This window comes from Pundamilia nyererei, unplaced genomic scaffold, assembly GCF_000239375.1.
Source record: "Pundamilia nyererei isolate P.nyererei 1_Seehausen unplaced genomic scaffold, PunNye1.0 scaffold00243, whole genome shotgun sequence".
Taxonomy (NCBI): domain Eukaryota; kingdom Metazoa; phylum Chordata; class Actinopteri; order Cichliformes; family Cichlidae; genus Pundamilia; species Pundamilia nyererei.
This window is the reverse complement of record NW_005187644.1, coordinates 824400-842115: the sequence shown is the minus strand read 5'-3', so window position 1 is coordinate 842115 and position 17716 is coordinate 824400. Positions and strand designations below refer to the sequence as shown.

At 38.0% G+C, this 17716-nt stretch overlaps 1 protein-coding gene across 4 annotated transcripts in view; it reads right to left on the bottom strand.

Annotated features, from left to right (window-relative positions):
• Positions 1–1862: 1862 nt before the first annotated feature.
• cuedc1b (CUE domain containing 1b) overlaps positions 1863–17716 on the bottom strand; it is a 28356-nt gene continuing 12502 nt past the window's right edge. For 2 of the 4 annotated variants that reach the window (XM_005749376.1, XM_005749377.1), the window contains 7 exons: positions 15788–16046; positions 13098–13163; positions 12808–12906; positions 12236–12329; positions 9812–9870; positions 8728–8797; positions 1863–6297 (listed from right to left, as the gene is read on the bottom strand). In XM_005749376.1, the coding sequence (XP_005749433.1) occupies position 6297; positions 8728–8797; positions 9812–9870; positions 12236–12329; positions 12808–12906; positions 13098–13163; positions 15788–16046 (648 nt within the window). In that variant the 3' untranslated portion in view covers positions 1863–6296. The remainder of the gene's footprint in view (positions 6298–8727; positions 8798–9811; positions 9871–12235; positions 12330–12807; positions 12907–13097; positions 13164–15787; positions 16047–17716) is intronic. The other 2 variants (XM_005749379.1, XM_005749378.1) reach the window with 2 other exon arrangements.

Genomic DNA, 17716 nt, shown 5'->3' with positions numbered 1-17716 from the left:
CGCATCCAGTCATTTGACGTTGTCGGCAACTAACAAAATGGCGCATCCGTAACCATCTGATGGAACACTTTTTTCATGTTTATGTCACAATTGACGCCACTCACAGACAGCTACTCAGTTTACCAGTATATCTTTAAAAATTACAATATTGTTTTCAATTCATTTTATTTATTTAGCACCAATTCCCAACAACAGTTGCCTCAAGAAAAATATCTTACAACAATACAGAGAAAATTGTCCCGATTATCGATTATCCCCTATTAGCAAGTGCTTGGTGGCAGTGGGAAGGAAATACTCCCTTTTAATAAACTTCAGTCAGAAACTGTAATTGAAGATATATGTGACCACGGAGTGTCATCATGGTGTTTACCAATTTTAGAACTGAGTAACTGAGCAAGAAGGGCCATAGTCAAGACGGTGACCAAGAACATAACAAAACTTCTGCAAGGACAGAAAAACCTGCCACAAGAGGAGCCATCTCATCAGCTACAGCCTGTTTGAAGCTAATCCAAATGTTTTTAAAACTAAAAGAGTAAGAGAAAAAAATATTTTAAGATATGAGATCAAATGTTCATGTTTTTGAGCTGAATTACAGGTACTCCATTGAACTTCATGGCAATCCTTCACATTGTGGTGGCAACATTATGTTTTGAAGCTGGTTCTGACCATCAGTGATGTGGTGAGTGGCCAGAATGACGGAAAGATGAATGCTACAAACAATCCTCTGAGAAACTGGTTAGACTTGAAAATGGGGTATTAGTTCGTCTTTCAGGATAGCGATGACCTAAAGTATACTGGCAACACAAAATGTTACTTTATAGAAAAAAAATCTTTATTGGTTGTGTTAATGTATTCACAAATACAGTTTACAGACAAATCAGGGTAGAAAAAAATTACATAACCATCACAAAATGAGGAAGAAACAAATTCTCTAACCTTCTTCAGACGCCAAGCAATTGAGCCAAATTGTAAAGTTACTAGTTGTAGCTGTATTCACACATAAATTTCAGAGAGCAGAATTAGTTTGGGATGTTCAGTTGTCCTTTCTCATATATACACATGGGCATATACATGTATACATTTAATATGCATTTGTAAATAACCTGCTTTTACCCTGCTGGAGATACTCTAGCAATGATTGCACTAGAATATTACCTACAGTATTCACACAATGGCACAATCCACTTCACATGGACTTTGTACTAGCGAGTTGGCAGGTTCAAGACTGGCTAATATAAGATCCAAATGCATTCTTACAAGCACGAGGGTGTGGTGTATGTGCAAAAACAAAAGAATTTGAAATCAAACAATAGACAGAGTTTTCTGTTTCGCATTTTAAAGAACATGGGACCCAGTAAATTTTACCTACTTAAAAGTGTTCAACGTGTTGTATGTTCCTTGCTCTCTCTGTATAGTCTTACAGGTGCGTTCATAAGCCCATGTGCACTGTAAACAACTCACCAGTATGAAACTTGTTGTTTTTTTTCTGGCTATCTAATATGACTGATGCAGCTGAACATGTAGGTATGTAAAAAGGATTTCTCAGCTCTTAGTCTACTAGTTAGTATATTCCACAAAAATACATGTTAGAAAATTTCCTTGTATCTGCCTTATTTTAATGGAACGCTAATGTTGTTAATATACACTAAAATAAATCAAATTGATAACATTTAGATTTGATCTGCAAATTTTGAACCATTTTCAACATCCAACATTAAAGTGAAAAATGTTGCTTTAAATTAGTTAATTATAACACAATTCAGTTACAGCTGTAATTATATTGTATTTCCACTTTTAATCTTTTACCTGATTTAAAAAAAAATGTACGTAGTAAATATAAGGTTTTTTTATGGGATGTTTATGTTTGTTTGGTTCTAAAAACAAAAAATAAACAAAAACATATATCCTTTGGATTCAGTGTTTTGGAAGACTAAGTATTGAGTATAGCAGTACAAACATTACAGAAAAAAAGTCTGAAATCAGAAAACCTGATTTGCTATTGCTAAATGGCTGTTTCATAAAGTTCAAATGAAAAAGAAAAGTATTTCTGGTCTCTGTTTCAAATGGGCAATCCATTGTTGCTTCGGTGAAATAACAGATTTTTGTGCTTCTGTTTGTTAAGATATCTAGTGTTAGACTTCCCTGAGGAGGAGAACACAAAGTATCCTTAAACAACAACCAACCATCCTATATAAATCAGAAGCATTGCCTTCAACTACCCTGTAGGACATTATGCTGCTGTTACTATTCCTGTTGTGCACATTATGCTACATTTAATCAGCCAACAGGATTTTGAATGCATTTCCTACATGTTTTTAGGAAGTGGGTGAAAGGTCAAACAAAAAGCCCATTCAGGCTTCCTGCCTCTTTACAAAACTGATTAAAGCTTTTGTTTATTCTTCTAGGTCCGACATGGAAACCAAGTTTCAGAATCAAACTGTCAAATATTCAAATTTGACAGTTTGACCTGCATTTTACAGTAACATAATCTATATGAGAAACAAAACAAGGACTACAGAAAACCTCATCTAACACTTCACCTGATTCTCATCTGGAAATTGTCCCTTGAAAATACACCATATGTCCTAACATCGATACTTTAAATTGCTGACTTTACTACACAACAACATAGCCTCATCTCTTAAAGGACCAGCACAGTGTTTGGCATGTTTCTTTCTGTTAAAGCTGTTTTTGTTTTTGTGTTTTGCCCTGGTGCAAAAAACAAACAAACATTAAAATCAACACTGACATAATATCAACATTTTTTCTAGCATTTCTTTCACCAGGAACACAAAATTCTTTTGTCCAAACACAGTTCTAAAGATAGACCCATTGACATCAGTGACCATGGAAAGGATTACCACAGGTTCTGTATGCTGTGATGTGTAGACAGACATCCATAACTTAAATTCTTCTGTTACATCCATGTTAAGTTATGTTCAATATGGTCTGAAAACTTCCTGTAAGGCACCATGAATTCTTGAGTTTTTGATTTCTTTTAAAAAACAAACCAAAATCTGCAATTTTAGAGGCCAAATGCTGCACTAGGTTTACCAGCCAATCTTTATCTATCTGCTACTTGTGACACATCAGGTAGTTTCTTGAAAAAGACAAAACTAGTGAGGTCAATATTGATGAGACACTGACAAACCGAACTTCAAAATTAACCTTTGCAAAGTAATTGGCCAGAACACGCCTTTAACACTGCAATGGTCCTTTGAGAAATTACGTATTTGACATCACTGACAAGTAAAGTTTACTCATCATCAAATAATCCAGTAGAGCAGACAAATCCAGAATGGTTTATTTATCAAGCTGCAATTTACTTGCCTTGTACTGTTAGTTCACTCATACAAGTAGGTCCATAGGTATGGGACTTAAGGATTAAGAGAATTACCGCATTGACTGTCTTTATCACAGAAAAGTTTATATACAGTCCCAAATTTACAGAATCTCATAAATAATTAAAGAAGCTAACATAACTTTAAATGTGTTTTCAAAAATTAGATGACCTTTGCAGCACATGACAACCCCAAGTCTAGAATCTACAGACATCACTAAATGCTGCAATTACTTCCTTGGAAGTTTTATGGTTTCTCAAAGTCAGCTGAGATTTTTGTTAGATGCATCTATGGCATCAATTTGAGAACCCTAGGTGACTTCTTTCTCACGTTATTGCATTGCAATACTGTCAGAAATCTTGACCTTTAACCTTGAGGTCGACGTCATTGAGATTAAAATTTGTCCAAGATTTTTAGAAGATGTACCAAGGGTATCAACTTGAAGCACCTATATTAAATTCACAAACTTCAAGGCCCACCTACCTTCCTGCCCGGCGGGGTGATGACAATACCTTTTACCGTTTAGGGGTAAAAAGCATGCTATGTCAAGTTGAGAATATGTGACCAAGTTGGCTAAATGTATTATTCAATCAATTTTGCAGTATTTGTTTGAATCTGAGAAGACATCATAGCCACACACTTCAGAATTCATTATACTGTTTTTATCAGCATTCACTGCAGTCACCTTCTCAATTTCCTTTTCCCATCATTCTAGTACAAGTTCATCTTGATTTCATCTTCCAAAGGAAAGGATTCTTTTTTTCCCCCAGAACTGATCGGGCTCCCCAAGAGGTTTTCTGGCTCTTTCAATTTTGAACTCCCTGTTCTTGAGTGTAACCAGTATTTGGACCTTGTTGTAAACCTTTATTCACAATCGTGAAGTAATCTCTTGATTGCAGAGAATGACAATCATAGGCAGATGGCTAGATGTTGTGTTTTTCTAAATCAAGGAAAGAGTACACAACAAGCATCCACTTTAGTTGTCTTCTGTGGCCAGTGAGCATGGCCAGTGCATTCCTGCTTTTTAGGAATGTACCACATCTCTGATATGGTCGCTACCAAAGTTCTTGCTTGCTCTGATAGATTTAAGTTGGTTTTTAAGCCAAATTATGGTCTGCTTCCTGTGCATCAAGATCAATGGACCTCATATTGAGAATTCAGGGGAAAAGATGCCAAATATAAGTTCAACCCTTGGAATCATAGCTGAATCTTTTATCAGATTACTTTATCATGCAATGATATGAGAACAGGCATCACCTGGTCATCAAACTTTTTGCAATACTTTTGTTAAACCCATTTGTTAAATTAAAGCAGTTACATATTGTTTGATTTCTTTTGTTCTTCCCAACATTACAATTAACAATCCACAATAGGTTCACAGCTACATGTGCAAATAAAAACAGTAGAAAGATGAAGATGAAAATCCCACAAACATTTTTTTCTGTTGTCATTTTGTTCAGCCACCAGATTTCACAAACCCACAACCATCTCATTGTTTATAGAACCATCACTTGTAAATATGCTTTCCTTCAGGAAATAAAGACAAAAAATGATCTGCATGAAGATTTTTGGAAACCTGGCACCTAATTAGGACCTGACTCTTCTGTCACCTACCAGTAACAGGCTTCACACGATAAGGGTGGAATGTGCGTCGGGTTCAAGCTACCAAGGTGAAGCCGTGAACAAGATGAGAACCTTCATCAACTTAACAACATTTCAACATATTGGTTGTTGGTCCTACCTTCCAGGCAGTCAGTCATTTGCTGCTATACACAAGTTTTACAAAAATGTCTTGTTCAGTGTTCAGTTTTTCCTTTGAGTACATCTTGTTATTTTCACTAGCAATAATTGCTATCCCAATTGACATCGAAGTGAATAATGGACGTACCTCGCCAACTAAACTAGGTAGTATTAGCTGATAACTTCCCATCTCCACTGTTGGGTTTCGATCATGTATTAAAAATAAAATAAAACAAGATGGCAACAATGACAAATGCCAAACTCAAGGCCCAAACTCAATGGGGAGGGGTGACTGTGAAGATTTTATTCAAATTTAGTCATTCCTGTCATTTCACCTTTAAATGGCCATAGCCTAAAAGCTCCAAATTTGCATTCAGACTGGGTTAGACAATAATGTATGTGAAGGACTTTGTGTACCAGTTAACCTTATGAAGCCTAATAAGATGCTGATGTTTTCCCTGGCTTGACAGCTTCTAGTTGGTCACCCTGGGTTAATGTTCGAACAGCACAGTGCCTACAGTACTACTGAAATAGACAACAACGCAAACTGAAAAATTTCACCTTGCCAAACAAACAAACAAAAAAATAATAAAATAGTAAACTGCTCCATACCCTGCAACACCCTTATTTCCCAGAACACCATTCTTTAAAAACACAGCCTAATGGTTATTTTGTCCATGGTGACATTTTGACATTTAGGCAGCCACAGACAACCACAATATTTGTACACCAAAAAAATTCAGTTACATAAAAAGCTAAATATTACAATGCTTGAGAAAACGAGGTAAAAAAAAAAAAAGCCCTACATGGTTTAGTGTATATAAAGATGCATGTTCACACTTTGGATTTGAAATGCCTAGTATGCTGTAGTACAGGACTGGAGAAGGGTTTGTATGGAAAGAGCTTCACTATGCTAGTATTCCTCCACAGTGGATTAAAAGAAGTCATCAACAAATACTGTAAGGAATAACGTGTGTTCCTTTATGTTCAAAATGATATATCAATAAAATGTTAGAACACAGAGATTATGCATTTACAAAGTTTTTGCCCAGTGGCTGGGAACAGTCTGATTCCTCTTTCAGGGGTGGGCAGGGGTGTCTTAACTCTTCAGATGATTTGGACAGGAGCAAGTAGGAACAACACGAGCTAGAAAACCACTGCCCGTGGGTGATGCTGTAGTCACCTTGGAAACCGATATGGAGCAGCACGGGAGGATCTGAAAAGCAAAGAGTCTAGATGATTATGATTTTATACCAAAACAAAATCTGTGCCTTTTTTTCCTTCTTTTTTTAAAAGAAGCTTTTGAAAAGTCCAAGTGATCACAGAAGATCACATTCAATATCTTTTATCCAATATTTCTATCATCGCTCTGTCTCCAATAAACCTGAGTGGTTTCTTTGATATAATCATTTTCTAATTTCTCATCACTCCCAATTTAAAATGTTTTCAACTCTGCCACCTCCCGCCCAGCCTCCTTTTTGTTCGTGTCAACATTTCAGAAACATACACCATAGCAGGTCCCTATCTCTGCACTGCTATCCTTTTGTTACAAGTCACCTCTGATGCTTATGCCTACCCACGCCACACTGCCTGCATTCTTCTCTTCACCCCTCTTTTGGACTCTATGATATCCAATATGGGCTCAAATTGTGGTCATAAATATTTTGTACTTAAACTAATCCTAAAGTAATAATGGTGTTTCTAACCACTGATATACCACAACTTTATCCTTTCAACAGCTGCTGAAAGTTACAGTACCTAGCTTCTATCGGCTATTTATATAGAGAGCCTCCAGCTTCAAACTGTATTACCCTTCAAGGACCTGCGCCCCTCTGACAGACAAACCCACCTGTTCTCTGATTGGATAGTTAAATTTGTGATTGACATAAAATTGGCCAATCAGATGAAAGGAAGAAAAGTAGGGTCAAAATTCGTACTTGTAACTTGCAGAGTTTCACACGTATTTTTTTGACTAAGTCCACACACAAATCTTTTTTTACGCACACACAAATTCTTTTTACACATACAAATCCTGATTTACAAGTACAAAATATTTATGACCACAATTTGAGCCCATCATATGACACTTTACATGGTTGATCTGAAGTATTTAATTTAATTCAGTCTCTCCAGTGTATACCTCCATTTTACCAGGAACTCTTCCATCTGCTTCTTACTCCCACTACCAATCATAATATCATCACATACCACCCCTACCTTTAACCCATATGTCACTCCTATTGCACACCTCCCCACATATGTCCTGCACCACCATCCCGCAGTTCTCTCCCACTCCTCTACATCACCCTTGATCTTGAGAGTCCGTAACAGTATTCCTCTCGAAGAAGCATCTTTTTTTATCCACCTCTATTCTTGGCAGTCCTTGTAAAGACTGAATGCTCCTGTGGAGGTGCTGGTGTTTCCCATTATGGGTGAGAAGACGCAGTTGCGCATGTGTCATTTTGGACACAGGTCCCACCTTTCAGGACAGTTGCATGCAGATACCACTGCAGATGACACTTATTTGTCCCCATGCAACTGGAAATGTGGTCACAGAACATCTTCTCCATCATGATTAGGTGTGGGTTAAAAAAAACAAAACCAAAAAAAAAAAAGATTTACCCGATTCAATTTTTTTTAGTTTGAATAATGCGATATCGATTCATTAAATCCTGAATCGAATTTTAAATATAAATGCATTTTGCCAGAAATGCTAGAAATCTCAAGTTAAAGCTCACAAAACTACTTGCACAACCGCCAAAGAGCTAAAACAGCACGTGAAAGCAAGTAAAAGGTTTCGGCACAAAGATCTAAACACACTCGGCGCCATGTATGCAGAATTGCCGTCGGGTGCTGAAAGCTGACATCTCACATGAAGCTGCAGGTTTCCTCACTCTCCAACCAAAATTCACTGAACCAGCAGCAAAAGAAGATCAAAACTACGCGTCATGTTTGATAAACATCGTCATTAGTTCCCTCTTACTTTTGCTGCTCTGCCTCCATCATGATAAGATCGCGCTTTGTGCACAGCTCTCTCTCTCAGTGTGTTTCAAGAACAGTTTGCTATAAAAAATTTTTTTCTCTGTTTCTGTATTATTCGCTTGCTTATTACGCACCAGTCTACTGTTGTGTTCAGTGCCGTCAGCCACTGTTTTGCTTTTGTTTGTTTTTTTCTGCTGTTCAATACCGAAGACATGTAAACTTTTACAAGTTATGCCAAATTGCAACATGCTTAGCTATGTCTCCAATAAAACTTCAGCACTTCAGCAGCAGCAGTTACTGTTTATATGTTGATTCATGGTTTTCTTCAGATTTTAATCTATTGCAGAATATTTATCTGCCATAATAAGCGAGGCCAGCAAAATATCCTTTATATTTTTCTGTGTTTTATCCTCAGTTACTACCGTCTCACATTATCAGCTTTGGTTTTTTATACATAGATATAATTCTGATCATTTATCTGTACATATCCATATTCTTTTAGAATATTTATGACTGTCGGAGTCAAAATTGAATCAAATCTGGATCAAATCAGTTAAAGAAATTGAAATCGATGCCCAGCCCTAATCATGATGCAGGATATATAAAGTGGTCACTGTACATAGACTCATTTAAGAACTGTAAAAATAACAAAAGATTATCTTACCATGATATTGTCTCACTGCGTTTTTCAGTTTCTTCCTGAGTGTTTGCTCTTCTAGGCTGGCCATCTTCCTCTGGACACACACAAAAGTAAATGAACAGTTACATGTGCACCTAAAAAACTTAAAAAGTGCTCTAACATTCTCACACATTTATACTTCGATGGATGCACTGAAGAGCAACTCAAGGGTAGTATATTACCCAAGGATATATAACCTGTGATTAGTAGAAGACCTGCTCTACCTCCTGAGTTACCAGTCCAAATTTTAGGTAGGGTTAGGGTAAGACGGACAACAGTGTTCCCAAACAAAGGCGAAACAAAATTGGTTACTCATTTTTCATTTCATGCTGAAAAATCAAGCTGCTGCCAATCCTATCCTTTTCAGGTGGTATTTCATGGTGGATCCAAATATGACAGTACTTTTACTGCATTAATCAATCAATCAATGCAATGACAAAGCCTGTACTGTGTTTTACAGACAGCTGAAGATACTCCTGTGTCCTTCTCTTGACTACCTCCTGTACATGTTTTTCATTTGAACCACACATTATGGTCGTACCGAAGGACATGTTGCATCAGGTCCTGTGTCAGATTTGCTTTTTCACATTAAAGGAGTAGTTTGGTTCCTTTGTGACCTTTATGCAAGTATCCACCCACAGCTGGGTTTGGAAAAGAAGACAAATTATGTCTAATGTGGTCAGAAGTTCAGTTTCCTATCAGAAAGTTATTTAGGTTTTTAAAACCTTTTTTTAAACTGGCTAAGACACATTTTGCCGCCAAACCCAAATATGCCAAAATATTACATTGCTTAAGTTCTGTACCAGTCCTCTTCTGAATTTCCGAACTGGAACTATGCCCACCACGAAGTTGGTTAGGACTAATTCTTTAAAACTAAAATGTGGCTCAGTTACTTATCTTTGTGTTTTAATGCAAGGATTGAAAACACAGAATCACTGTTAGGGTGCTTTATGCTTTAACCATTACTCTCTCTCTGAGGTCTGACCTTTAAGCTAGATCAGTCAGGAAACACTCCTCTACATTATAGCATGAAACCCATTAGCATTGTATGGTTCACATGATTTCTTACCACAGTGGTGTCCTTCTACATCATCAAGAAGATTGGCTGTAGAGTTGGCTGTGCCCAATCTGGAAAGGAGTTTAGTTAAGAGCCACAAAACTCAGCCAGATCAATCTCTCAGAGTTCATGGACTCACAAACATGGAGAAATAAATGCAATTATGGAAGCTTGTGCATGACTAGCAATAATATGAGAACCAAAAACCTCGGTAACAATGGCACAGACTATGGAACTGCTTTTCTCAGAATATGACAACAATGATGGTGCTTAGCTCCTTATGAATAACACTGGTCCACCAGAGGTGGCAAAACTGCACATCTGTCACTTCAGTAGATGGTTTTGTAAAAGTACTGATAAAAAGTACAGCCTCTGAAATATCCAAAATACAGTAAAAATGCAATTTAAAAAGTAGCTTATTGAAGGACATATCTACCAGCTATTACTGAGGACAGCTAACAGAACCTTATGTCATGTTAATATACCAATAAAATGATATTATTGGAATACAAACATTATGGGGAAAAAAGCTTAGAAAAAACAAACAAAATTTAACAAATGCCTGTCCTATTAAGTGAGTATACTCATGGGTTAAAGTGGGATTCAGCAGGTGTGAGAAACCTAAGATCAATTGTAGTGGTGCAGCAAGGAGTAACTTAGAAATCATTCACAGTGATTTCTGTTGTGTGCTCCAGCAGATTATTTTGTATACAGCCTGTGGTCATCTAACCTGTGCTGCTCTAAGTTTTATTGTTGAGATTGTCTATACCAGGCTTTTTGTGGATGGAAATGATGGTGGAGGCCTTCAGACAGGTGGGAACAGTGGCATGAATCAGGGAAAGGTTGAACAATCTGGTGAGGATGCCTGCCTGAGCTCCTCTGCAATTTTGAGGCTCCTGTTGGGGGGCTCTGGCCTTTGTATTTGGTGAGGGCTTGGATTCCTCTCCACACCTGGTAGGAGATGTTATCAGTAAGACGGCCTCCACACTCTCCTATAGGCCCTCCTTGGCCAGTTCGATGCCCCTCCTCAGGTTGGCTCTGGTAGTGCTGTCCCTCAGCCTGAGTTACGAATTCTGACCAGAGCCTGTACTTCATTTGTCATCCAAGATTTTCGATTAGGGAAAATGCAAACAGTTTAGGTCACTGTCGCATTCTCTACACTTTCTTTAATGTAGAAAAGGACAGACTAAGTGAAGGTCACCACCAGGTCCTGCTGTTCAAAGATGGACCAGTCTGTTAGATCAAACCCACCCCCATGGGGCCATTTCACCAGAGTGCACGCAGATATCCCTTTGTTTTGCACACAGATGTCAGTTTTTGTCTAATCAGCCATTCCCCATTTCTCCAACAGTTGCTTGCTGGGTTCAGAGAAGATGAAGGAAGACAGCTGAGCCAAGCTGGTTTCTGCAGTTGGAAACTAGCTGTGAGCTGGCTGGCAACTGGGAAGCATGGCCGCAATGGTATACCAGAGGAAGTGTGGAATAAAAGAAAGTGTGAGCGAACCCCAAAGGAAGTGTCATCAGTGTCTTGCTGGAGCCCTCCCCTCACAGCCTCAGCCTCCTACAACTCTATTGCATCAACTGAACACAATTGTGCCTAAAATTGTCCACCATGTTTCACCATGTTTAAAATGCCAAATTTTAGACCTTTCATGTCACCTGTGATCACAAGTTCAGATGTATATCAATTCACTACGTTCAGTTTAAACCTGTTTAAACTGAACGTGGTGTTAGAGTGTCAGGTTGATGGTGTTTTAGCCTTCAGGTGTACTAAAAGACAGTCAAGGGGGTTAGCAAGTATCCAAATATTATTGTATGATCAAACAACACTACCAACACACAATGTTTAATGTTAGTGACTTATGAAATCAAACACTTATCAAATTAATTACTAAAACACTAAAACAAGACAAGAACGTTCTGCAATTTTAACTAATTACTTATTTACATACTACTCAGTTAAATTTTTCTTCTTACTCTTTCTTCATAATGTAGTCCATCGTGGAATGCTACTTGTATAGTGCTTTTCTGAGCACTCAAAAGACTTGTGTTGCTTTTTATGTCTCATTACAAAAGACTTTCATTCTGTGCCTTTAAATGCTTTGTCTCATACACACAAACAACTAAAGGAGCAACTTAGTGTTTAGTATCTTTCCCAAGGTATTTCTACATGCAGACCGGAGGACCCAGGAGTTGAGTCACCGATTAGCACTTAACAGCAGTGAAAAGAAACAGCTGTACATTAAAACAAGTACTATCAGCAGTAAAAAAATTATTCTGTGTGTAGTGTACTAGAAGTCTAACCATTATCATAACAGTTTTGAAAGTGGTTTTGATTTAATGTGTTGTTTTAGCTACTGTACTGCCTCACAACATGAAATGGAACCTTTTTAAAAATACAAGAATCTCAGCCTGACCACATTTACATAAAGGATACGAATGATGCTTCAGGAGTGTCCTCCTTTTTGACTTTCTTCTCTTTGTCTTTTCTGAAAATGTTCTGGCAATTTCAAACAGCTTCTTTCTTGTTGCTGAAGGTGAAAAAAACAACTTCCTGCTCCATTAATCAAACTACAAAATGACTATAAATACTAATCAATCAATCAAGGCTTTATTCGCCACGTGCAGGTTGCCCTGCAGTGAAATAGGCCCCCCCCCACCAACCAACCTTACACACACAACACGGACATCACATGGGGATACAGGTCGGAGATTGGTAGTGTTACAGTAAAACACTGAAATATACACTACAATGGGAAAGTACAAGAGGAAAAACAGAGACCTCTACTCATGCTGGGCTCTTGGGAGGACAGCATGAAAACAGGAAACAAAAAAACTCCTCTGCACATAAAAGTACATAAATGTCCACAGCACAACATTATGGAACACGTGACAAGCCACAGGGTCGGGTGGGGGGTGAGGAGTAATCCGAAGCAAACACAGCACAGCAGCCATCCTGCTAGGTAGGTATTGTGAAACAATAATACTACTGTAAATCAGCAGACTTACATTTGCCCATGTGTTTGAGTTTGTCTCTGAACGCATCATCTGAGATGGCCTCCATGGAAGCTCCAGAGTACTGGTCTCCTGCACACATACACAGAAGCACTACCACACAGTACACTTATGCATCTGAAGATCAAATATATCAAACGTAAAAATGCACAGTGTGATATATTGAGTGCAAATTTTTGATGCAGCTAACACAGTGGATGCACAAACACATAAACCAGTACTCTGTACAATTTAGACAGAGCTCAAAGTAGCTTAGCAGACAAATCTTGATGAGTGATATCTACCTGTGGAATTCTCCAAGCTCGTTGAATGATTGGACTTTGATTTCTTTGACTCATACTTCAAGCGATCTAAAAAGAGAGCAGATGTTATGACCACTAATGTGTGTTGCCCAGATGTGACGAGCTCTAGCATAAAAGTAATATGACCCAAATTTAAATTCTTAATCTCAGTTTCTGCTGGGAAAGGCAAACTGTTAGAGCTCTGGCACATTGTAGAGTAAATGCAGCAACTTCTTGTGCAAATCTTTCACAATAAACGTACAGAGATATATCCCACTACTTATAGTGAACTATCACTAAGAAGTTGACTTTTCATGAATGCTAGCCACCCCAAAATAGGTTTTGTTTTGTTTAATGAACACAGATTTCTTGTTTTGGGGTGACTGCCAAGCATATGCAGATGTGTTTGAGAGTTCTCCTTTTTCAGATTTTGGTTCCAGCATTCTCTAGACTTAGCAAGCTTTAGCTTTTTTGTTAATACTGTGTTGTATGAGAGCAAACCTTTAAATGTTATTACTTTAACCAAACTAATAAAAACAAACCAAGCATAATACTTAAGCATAAAAGCAGACCATGGCAATAACAAAGCAAAATAAAACAAGAAAAAAAAAACAGTTTTCTGCACTGTGCAGTTTTCTTTAAACAATTATGTTTACATTCAGTGGTCCTCAGCAAAACACAATGTGTGCTTTCGTAGTCAGTAATTTTCTAATGTTATATAATAGAAAAAGAATGGTAATATATGAATAAATATACATAGATTAGTTTGCACACCAGCCAATACATGTAGTCTCCCTAGTGTGTTGCGGGTCTACACCGGGGTCTCCTCCTGGTAGGACATTCACAGTCGGGACACCTTACCCAGGAGTCTACAGCAATCTCCTTCCAATGTGGAGGAGTAGCTGCTCTACTCTGAGCTCCCTACTCTGTTGCTAAGGGATAAGCCATCCACCTTTCAGAGAAAGCTAATTTCCTCCATGCTCTAATACAAAAAGATAAGGCCTAGATTCATAGATTTATTACATTTCTCAAAAACAATGTGCTATCTGGTGGCAGATGGTTGCATAACATTTACGACAATAATTTACAGGCATTGGGCATCAATTAAAATTTTAACAATTAGATTAGACAACTAGTCTGGTACCGACTAGCCATGATTAGTCAACAAGTCAACTACTCGCCCACGTCACTATTTAGTACTAGACAAAGGTAACTGGATTGAATACAAAATGTGAACTTAAATTATGTTTTTATTCATTAAGGGAAAAAGAACTACCTTGCCCTATGTGAAAAAGTAATTTAAATGATAAATTAACTGTCATTAACCACCTTTTTGGAAAGTTGAGTTCAATTTCGCTAGGCCTAACTTACCAAGAACCTGTCTGGCAAAGTGAAATAGGCTATGCAGGCAACACAACACATAATATAATCTAAAGAAACTTAAGAATAGATGAGAAAAAAACACAAGTGATATCTACTAGTCTGGAAAGGGTTGCAAATCTTTACCAAGCATTGGCACTCCAGCAAAACGCAGTGAGAGCCATTACCCACAAATGGATATAACCTGGAACAGTGGTGAACCTTCCTAGTAGTGGAAGGTCTACCAATGCTATTCCAAAAGAGCATCAACGGTTCATCCAGGAGGTCACAAAAAAAAGAAAAGAAAATACACTAAAGGAATTCCATCCTTACTTTCACTGAACTTAACTAAGCTGACTGCTCATAATTCAGCACTAAGAAAGAGACCAGGTAAAAACTCTGTCCATGTAAGAGTTTCAAGGCAAAATCCACTGCTGACCAAAAAGAATGCAAAAGCCTCTATTCCACCATCACCTACTTAGCTGGACTTGACTTTCTGTTCTTAGGGTTTTCCATTACGTAGGTAGTATCTAGCTTCCAGTCGAGCAAGACATTGCTAGCTCTTGCCGCTGAGTTGTTTTTATCTTCTATTTTAGGCATATTTGTGTTTTGTCAGCCTCCTGTGATTCCTCCCCCACTCAATCGTGGGTTTAACTCTAGAAAAATCGTCAATGATTACGTTTTTAGTGGATTAAGTCCATCAATAAGCAGTTACTTCACACGTCTGTCTCGTTAAACCATTAAACTGGAAGTCCAGTGAAGAGGTGCAAACGTTTACCATCAGTTTAGCAGCAGCTATGCCATCACCTCAATGTCTTGTTGTGTTGTTTGTGTCACATACAACAAAGAACTTTCATTCTGCCTTGGTCCAACAAACCCATCCACATTCAGGTGGATCATCCAAAACCAAGTAGAGCAGAGTACAGTCAAGTCAAGCCGAGTAGGTGCTAGTGCAAAAGAGGCAAAAGGCTGATCTCAGAATTGGCAAAAAATTTCCGTAAGGATTTTGGGAAAAAAATTCTGTGGCTAACAAGACAAACATTGAATTTTATGGAAGATTACATCCGATTACATCTGGCGTAAAACTAACACTGCACTTCATGAAATAAACAAACAAGTCATATTAGCATGGTTGTGGTAGTGTGATGGGCTAGGTGCACAACACTGTAAAAGGACTTGACAGCTCTTCAGTATTAACAGTATCTTTTTAAGTATTTTTTAAATTCCAATACATCAGGTAAGTACAATAAGATATAAGACGAGGCAGTGCAACTCACAGGCTCATGTTGACATTAATGGCAGAATTTTTCTGTGTATACTGTGAACAGGAATACCTTTCTCTAAGGCAATGAGAAACTCGTGGTTGCGTTGTAGCTCTCTCATAAACTCCTCGTTCTGCAGGAACAGCGCGATACGCTCATCTTCCAGATACTGTTTCAGTTTCTTGTCTTGCTCTGTAGCTGCTGTTGTTAAACCAGGACCCCCAGTGGTTCCGGTAGCAGACCCAGAACCAGACTGCACTGTCCACTGACTTAATGAAGAAACTGACGAGGAGGACGGTGACAGCTGAGACAGACTGTTCTGAGAGCTCTGCTGAGAAAAAAAAAGGATTAATGTATGTATCAATCTGTACTCAGGATTACTATTATTTTGTCTAAACCAGTGGCACCAATGCCAAAAATGCAAAAAAAGACCAAAACAAAACAAAAAAGACCCTTTATGAGATCCCTGTGACTGTTCGTCATTGCATCATAGAACCATGTAAAAAAGTAATCAAAATAATAACTGAAACAGAAAAGTGCATGAAAAACAAATTTTGTACCAGCACTGGCCACAAATGTCCATCCATCCATTCATTCGCTTCCGCTTATCCTTTTCAGGGTCGCAAACACAGGGAGAACATGCAAACTCCACACAGAAAGACCCTGTCACAAATGTATTGTAGAATAAACTAAGAGGTAGATGTGAAGAAAAACTGATGGAAAAACTGCTGTGTCTGTGTGTTAAATGCAGGTCTATAAATCAAATGAGGATGAGGCGGTAAAAGACAATGGGGAGGATAAATACTAAATAAACAACACACGAATTCATGTAAAAAACAGAGCAGCTGTTTGGAGGGGGTCTAATTTTTGATCAGGGTACACAGATGTGAACAAAACTGTTGATCATTTTCCACTAAAGAAAAAAAAAGTTCAGTGGTGACAGAAAAAAATGAAATAAAATTATAATTTTATTATTATTATTTTAAATTCTAAAAGTGTGAATTTGAGTGTGAACGGTTGTCTGTCTCTCTGTGTTAGCTGTGCGATAGCCTGGGACAAGCTTCATATTCACAAGAATTTCAGAAAGTTTACTCTGACTTTGAGACCAAGGTCACTGAGATTCAAACTTGTTCAATACTTTTAGTAGATGCACCTGTGGGATTAATTTGAAAATTCTCGTCACACACTTGACACACCAATTGTGTCAATTTGAAGCTCTTACATCACTTTGTTCTCAAGTTATTGCATTTACAAACTTGAGTGTCCACACCGCCCAGTGGGGTGACGATAATACCCCAGCAGCCTTTAACAGTCGAGTGGTAGAAATGAAGCAAAGAAAAAAAAACATTGAACCTACAGTGAAAAACAGAGGAGGCATGGACATGTTCTGGGGATGCTTTGCTGCATGTGACACAGGGTGTCTTGAATCTATGCAGTGAACAATTAAATCTCCAGACTATCAAGCCATTCTGGAATGAAATGCCACGCCCAGTGTCAGCAAGCTTTATCTCGCAGGTCATAGTCCCTCCTGCACTTTCCTGCTCGGTCAGATTTTAGTTACTCCTCAGCCTCCTTGAGTAATAACGATACTTGTAATAAACATAGCCCATTTACAACTTCAGAGGCCAGGATTACTAAACTGGAGATCCAGCTCTGCACTCTTGAAAAATCTGTAGCTAGTTTGGTGCTGCTCTATAAAAAGGCTTCCATAAAGCTAGAACATCCCACTATTCAGCACTGATGGAAGAAAATAAGAACAACCCCAGGTTTCTCTTCAGCACTGTAGCCAGGCTGACAAAAAGTCAGAGCTCTGTTGAGCCAACCATTTGTTTAATGTTGCCTAGTAATGACTTCATGAACTTCTTCACAAAATAAATTTTAACCATTAAGAGAAAAGATTACTCATAATCTCACAGACTTAACATTGTGTACCACAAATATTTATTTAGACTGTTTTTCTCCAATTTATCTCTCTGAGTTAACTTCAGTAATTACTCCCTC